The sequence below is a fragment of the Rhinichthys klamathensis genome, unplaced genomic scaffold, assembly GCF_029890125.1.
Source record: "Rhinichthys klamathensis goyatoka isolate OS25496 unplaced genomic scaffold, OSU_Roscu_1.1 h1tg000450l_1, whole genome shotgun sequence".
Lineage (NCBI taxonomy): Eukaryota > Metazoa > Chordata > Actinopteri > Cypriniformes > Leuciscidae > Rhinichthys > Rhinichthys klamathensis.
In genome coordinates, this window is record NW_026606943.1 from 2,501 (window position 1) to 10,000 (window position 7,500).

The window sequence follows — 7,500 nt, forward strand, 5'->3', positions numbered from 1 at the left end:
AGAGGTCACCGTAACCACAGGTGTGTTACACACACCACACACACACACACGTGCTGTCGCCGCCGCTAGCCAGCGTAGAGGTCACCGTAACCACAGGTGTGTTACACACACACACACACACACACACACGTGCTGTCGCCGCCGCTAGCCAGCGTAGAGGTCACCGTAACCACAGGTGTGTTACACACACACACACACGTGCTGTCGCCGCCGCTAGCCAGCGTAGAGGTCACCGTAACCACAGGTGTGTTACACACACACACACACACACACGTGCTGTCGCCGCCGCTAGCCAGTGTAGAGGTCACCGTAACCACAGGTGTGTTACACACACACACACACACACGTGCTGTCGCCGCCGCTAGCCAGCGTAGAGGTCACCGTAACTACAGGTGTGTTACACACACACACACACACACACACACACACACACACGTGCTGTCGCCGCCGCTAGCCAGCGTAGAGGTCACCGTAACCACAGGTGTGTTACACACACACACACACACACACACACGTGCTGTCGCCGCCGCTAGCCAGCGTAGAGGTCACCGTAACCACAGGTGTGTTACACACACACACACACACACACACACACACGTGCTGTCGCCCGCCGCTAGCCAGCCGTAGAGGTCACCGTAACTACATGTGTGTTACACACACACACACACACACACACACACACACACACGTGCTGTCGCCGCCGCTAGCCAGCGTAGAGGTCACCGTAACCCACAGGTGTGTTACACACACACACACACACACACGTGCTGTCGCCGCCGCTAGCCAGCGTAGAGTCACCGTAACCACAGGTGTGTTAAACACACACACACACACACACACACACGTGCTGTCGCCGCCGCTAGCCAGCGTAGAGGTCACCGTAACCACAGGTGTGTTACACACACACACACACGTGCTGTCGCCGCCGCTAGCCAGCGTAGAGGTCACCGTAACCACAGGTGTGTTACACACACACACACACGTGCTGTCGCCGCCGCTAGCCAGCGTAGAGGTCACCGTAACCACAGGTGTGTACACACACACTAGGGGTGTAACGGTACAACAAAAATCACGGTTCGGTACGTACCTCGGTTTTAAAGTCACGGTTCGGTACGTTTTCGATACAGCAAAAAGAAAGAAATGCAGAGAAATTTCCTATTTGTTAAAAGAAAAAATATTTTTAAATAACTGAGTTTTCCTACATCTTGAAACTTTCAGGTTTATAAATGGGGGTAATCTTTGAAGGATGAACAAATAATGTTTTGGTCATCACATTAAAATAACATTTAAATATATATTTATTTATATCCTATTTGAGTTTTGAAGTGCTGGAAAAAGATGTGTGAAGTACTTGAAAGCATTTCACTATTCCAGCCAAACTGGTTTACAGTTAGTGTTACTATATTAAATCCATGGTGAATGTTGCTGATCTGTGGACTTAAAGCCTATAGCAACTAGATCATTCACGGCACAATGTTTCTCCTGGTTTCCACGTCAGCACTGTTTGATCTAATGGAGATCTACGGTTAATAACGGAGAAATGTAAATGCTTCTCACTAGATCTCGCAGCGATGTTATTACTTCAGTGGCGAATTCAAATGTTTTCTTCACTGGATATCTTAGCCCTGTGTTGTAACAGTGTCGCTTGATCGAGATCGGCGCGCGCTGCACAGATGTTGCTGGTCCGAACTGATAGACGATCCGTGAAGGACAATATAATGAGTAGCGCAGTTTCGTTCCGCTTGCCATTTGATGTTGCGCAACGTTGTGGTGGTCGCGCCAGCGCGAATTTTGTCGGCAGGAAAAATGGTCCAAGGAATCGTTCGGTTTGTATGCGTACCGAACCGGAAGCCTCGAACCGAAACGGTTCAATACGAATACATGTACCGTTACACCCCTAACACACACACACACACACACACACACACGTGCTGTCGCCCGCCGCTAGCCAGCGTAGAGGTCACCAGTAACCACAGGTGTGTTACACACACACACACACACACACACACACACTTGCTGTCGCCGCCGCTAGCCAGCGTAGAGGTCACCGTAACCACAGGTGTGTTACACACACACACACACACGTGCTGTCGCCGCCGCTAGCCAGCGTAGAGGTCACCGTAACCACAGGTGTGTTACACACACACACACACACACACACACACACACACACGTGCTGTCGCCGCCGCTAGCCAGCGTAGAGGTCACCGTAACCACAGGTGTGTTACACACACACACACACACACACACACACGTGCTGTCGCCGCTGCTAGCCAGCGTAGAGGTCACCGTAACCACAGGTGTGTTACACACACACACACACACACACACACGTGCTGTCGCCGCCGCTAGCCAGCGTAGAGGTCACCGTAACCACAGGTGTGTTAAACACACACACACACACACACACACGTGCTGTCGCCGCCGCTAGCCAGCGTAGAGGTCACCGTAACCACAGGTGTGTTACACACACACACACACACACACACACACGTGCTGTCGCCGCCGCTAGCCAGCGTAGAGGTCACCGTAACCACAGGTGTGTTACACACACACACACACACACACGTGCTGTCGCCGCCGCTAGCCAGCGTAGAGGTCACCGTAACCACAGGTGTGTTACACACACACACACACACACACACGTGCTGTCGCCGCCGCTAGCCAGCGTAGAGGTCACCGTAACCACAGGTGTGTTACACACACACACACACACACACACGTGCTGTCGCCGCCGCTAGCCAGCGTAGAGGTCACCGTGACCACAGGTGTGTTACACACACACACACACACACACACGTGCTGTCGCCGCCGCTAGCCAGCGTAGAGGTCACCGTGACCACAGGTGTGTTACACACACACACACACACACACACGTGCTGTCGCCGCCGCTAGCCAGCGTAGAGGTCACCGTGACCACAGGTGTGTTACACACACACACACACACACACACGTGCTGTCGCCGCCGCTAGCCAGCGTAGAGGTCACCGTGACCACAGGTGTGTTACACACACACACACACACACACACGTGCTGTCGCCGCCGCTAGCCAGCGTAGAGGTCACCGTGACCACAGGTGTGTTACACACACACACACACACACACACGTGCTGTCGCCGCCGCTAGCCAGCGTAGAGGTCACCGTGACCACAGGTGTGTTACACACACACACACACACACACACTTGCTGTCGCCGCCGCTAGCCAGCGTAGAGGTCACCGTAACCACAGGTGTGTTACACACACACACACACACACTCTTCACCCTCGACGCTCAAACCACAGGTCTGCACACACACATAGAGTGAGCAAACGGGTCAGGTGACTCCTCGAGCTGTAGGAATACGACGCCTATCACTGTCCTCGTATATAAGCTCTTCAGTGCTATCAGCGGCGATCGCAGGATTGCCCTCCTCCCTCCCCAGCTCCTCCTGTCTCAGGCCGTCGCACTAAACTAACTGAGAGAGTTCTGAGCTGGAAGGGAATGATCCGGCCTGTTCCCGATGTGTTCCCGATGTGTTCCCGATGTGTTCCTGATGTGTTCCCGATGTGTTCCCGATGTGTTCCCGATGTGTTCCTGATGTGTTCCCGATGTGTTCCTGATGTGTTCCCGATGTGTTCCTGATGTGTTCCCGATGTGTTCCTGATGTGTTCCCGATGTGTTCCCGATGTGTTCCCGATGTGTTCCTGATGTGTTCCCGATGTGTTCCCCGATGTGTTCCTGATGTGTTCCCGATGTGTTCCCGATGTGTTCCCGATGTGTTCCCGATGTGTTCCCGATGTGTTCCCGATGTGTTCCTGATGTGTTCCCGATGTGTTCCCGATGTGTTCCCGATGTGTTCCCGATGTGTTCCTGATGTGTTCCTGATGTGTTCCCGATGTGTTCCTGATGTGTTCCCGATGTGTTCCTGATGTGTTCCCGATGTGTTCCTGATGTGTTCCCGATGTGTTCCTGATGTGTTCCCGATGTGTTCCTGATGTGTTCCTGATGTGTCCCCGATGTGTTCCTGATGTGTTCCTGATGTGTTCCTGATGTGTTCCCGATGTGTTCCTGATGTGTTCCTGATGTGTTCCTGATGTGTTCCTGATGTGTTCCTGATGTGTTCCCGATGTGTTCCTGATGTGTTCCTGATGTGTTCCCGATGTGTTCCTGATGTGTTCCCGATGTGTTCCCGATGTGTTCCTGATGTGTTCCCGATGTGTTCCCGATGTGTTCCTGATGTGTTCCTGATGTGTTCCCGATGTGTTCCCGATGTGTTCCTGATGTGTTCCCGATGTGTTCCCGATGTGTTCCCGATGTGTTCCTGATGTGTTCCCGATGTGTTCCCGATGTGTTCCTGATGTGTTCCTGATGTGTTCCTGATGTGTTCCTGTGTTCCTCAGCCTCACTGAAGGCCTCCAGCATTCTCAGCAGCAAACCTCTGCTCCAGCCCAAACCCGTGTGTGTGTCGAGCGCGAGCCCAGCCAAAGCCCTGATCCTGCAGAGCCTTCCTGTTCCCGTTCCCGTTCCTGTTCCTCCCGCCGACCAGAGCACGCCTGGTGAGATCACACACACCTACATCTCATGTTTAGAAGTGGAGCTGTTTATTGAACAATATCAACAACAACAACAAATTCATAGTGGAGCTCACAGTCCAGGAGGAAACACACACACACACACACACACTCCAGGAGGAAACACACACACACACACACACACACACACACACTCCAGGAGGAAACACACACACACACACACTCCAGGAGGAAACACACACACACACACACTCCAGGAGGAAACACACACACACACACACACACTCCAGGAGGAAACACACACACACACACACACTCCAGGAGGAAACACACACACTCCAGGAGGAAACACACACACACACACTCCAGGAGGAAACACACACACACTCCAGGAGGAAACACACACACACACACACACTCCAGGAGGAAACACACACACACTCCAGGAGGAAACACACACACTCCAGGAGGAAACACACACACACACACACACTCCAGGAGGAAACACACACACACACACACACTCCAGGAGGAAACACACACACACACACACTCCAGGAGGAAACACACACACACAAACACACTCCAGGAGGAAACACACACACACACACACACACACACACTCCAGGAGGAAACACACACACTCCAGGAGGAAACACACACACACTCCAGGAGGAAACACACACACACACACACTCCAGGAGGAAACACACACACACACACACACACTCCAGGAGGAAACACACACACACACACTCCAGGAGGAAACACACACACACACACACACTCCAGGAGGAAACACACACACACACACACACACACACACTCCAGGAGGAAACACACACACACACACTCCAGGAGGAAACACACACACACACACACACACACTCCAGGAGGAAACACACACACACACAAACACACACACACACACACACACTCCAGGAGGAAACACACACACACACACTCCAGGAGGAAACACACCTCGGCTTTATTCAGAAATATGCAGTGTAATGCAGATGCTCATATCTAGGAAAGCTCATTTCTGCCACACAAGGGAAAAAATCATGCTTTGGTAAATCTTAATTATGAGATAGTCATATTTATGGCATAACTTGAAATTGACAAGTCATAATTATGAGATAAAAAGTCAAAATTATGACAAAAATATAATTATGATTAAATTATAATTGATATTAAAAAGGCCCAAATTATGACTTCATATGCCAATTGTGAATTTTTATGTTGTAATTGATTTACAAAAGCATGTTTTTTTTCTTAAGGTCGTTTCACACTGGACGCGATTTTGACGCACGAATAATTTTAAACGCGATAGTTTTATTTTTTGATCAGCTGTGTGTGTAACGAGTGCTTCCACACCGAACGCGAATGTGCTGCGGCGGAAAAACCACTTTTTTTTCGCTTCGATGTCGATTTTTTTTTTTACTTTTGCGGCGACAGAAAAGGCTTCAGCCAATCACATACAGGGAAACAAAGGTGACGCTTGTTGATGCTTTGGCCGCTCTGACGTAGCAGCGTTATGTGCGAGAGAAGAGAAGTGTCACAACATGAAATATAAACTAAAAACAAGCAATACATTGAAACTAGAAACCTTTTATAATGACAGCATTTTTATATTGCCTATTCCACATCTCAGCGCACGCATACGCTATCGTTCATGACACGACGGTGTTTCTTACCAGCAAAAGAACGAGGCATGGGATAAAATAGCTGATAGTTGGTGTCTCCGGCGAGTTGATGAAGTGCTTGCTGATGATTTATAATATTTTTGACTAGGAGGGAAATAATTGATTTAGAATATTTTCAACATTCATGGTTGTGTGTTTCATATTATTTTTGCATGTATGAATCAGAGCATGTGCGTAAATAAAGCGGAGCGGTGACGCTTAAATAGGCCTATAAGTTAAAAAACTCAAATATACGTTTAAATAATATAATGCTATTTTTTTTTATTTCATCTATGTTGATGATCTATATGAAAAGGGAACCGCATGAGATGAGTAAGGATCATAAGATGCCCAATATATCGAAAACATTTGGAAGGGGTCAGACATAATTTTGGCCACTTAAGTTTTGTTTTGTAGAAAGCCTTTCTTTAAAGTGAATTTCGTTTTGTATAAATTGTATCTTAATTTTAATCAATGTTTCATCAACAAATTGCCTGGATGAATAGGAATAAGAAGCAAATGTAGTAGACAATATAATTAGGACACGGAGGCGCCGGCGCGTGAACTGGAGCGCGTCTCATACCGAAAACTGACAGAAAACACTAGTTTATTAATAAACAATTCAAATGTTTAATGCATAATCCTTACTTTGGCCGGTTCTTTGTGGCAAAGTTTGAGCTACTTTACAAGATTAGCATACTCCCCTTCAGACTCAGTTTTGGAATGTTGAAGCTATGAACGTCGCTAATGCGCGTCGCGGCTGATGTGAATGGATTTGACGCGAACTATTCGCTTTTCCGTTTCGGTTTCTCGTTACGCGTCCGGTGTGAAAGGGCCTTTATTCAGTAAATGTGTTTCCATGGTAGATTATGCTCGTTGTCTTATTGGATAAAAAATGATCCGACTCAATTGAGCGCATGCGTTTTTAATGAGAGTTCTCACCGCTACTTGTTTATCGTCACACTTGTGGACACTGAAGTGAAGTGAGTATTTGTCATCAGTGTTCTCTCTGTGCTGCAGTGGTTCTGTCTCAGTCCGTGTGTCTGGGTTCTGCTCCCGCTGTCGTGAAGATGGAGCCGCTTTCTCCCAGCATGCCTCACTGCAGGAGCCCGTTAGCCCCGCCCCCGAGCAAACCCATCATCCCTGCACCCGGCCCCCCCTCCAGCTGCGGAGACATTGACGTGAGTGACCAGGGTCTGCATCTCAGGGGTGTGTCTGAGACGGGTGTGCTGAAGCGTGTGTGTGTGTGTGTGTTCATCAGATGAAGGTTCTGAAGCGGCAGCAGCGCATGATCAAGAACC

At 49.3% G+C, this 7,500-nt stretch overlaps 1 protein-coding gene across 2 annotated transcripts in view; it reads left to right on the plus strand.

Annotated features, from left to right (window-relative positions):
- atf6b (activating transcription factor 6 beta) overlaps positions 1-7,500 on the plus strand; it is a 23,781-nt gene that overhangs the window by 1,591 nt on the left and 14,690 nt on the right. For both annotated transcript variants that reach the window (XM_056236512.1, XM_056236513.1), the window contains exons 4-6: positions 4,383-4,538; positions 7,220-7,380; positions 7,461-7,500. The exon at positions 7,461-7,500 is cut by the window's right edge and continues 140 nt beyond it. In XM_056236512.1, the coding sequence (XP_056092487.1) occupies positions 4,383-4,538; positions 7,220-7,380; positions 7,461-7,500 (357 nt within the window). The remainder of the gene's footprint in view (positions 1-4,382; positions 4,539-7,219; positions 7,381-7,460) is intronic.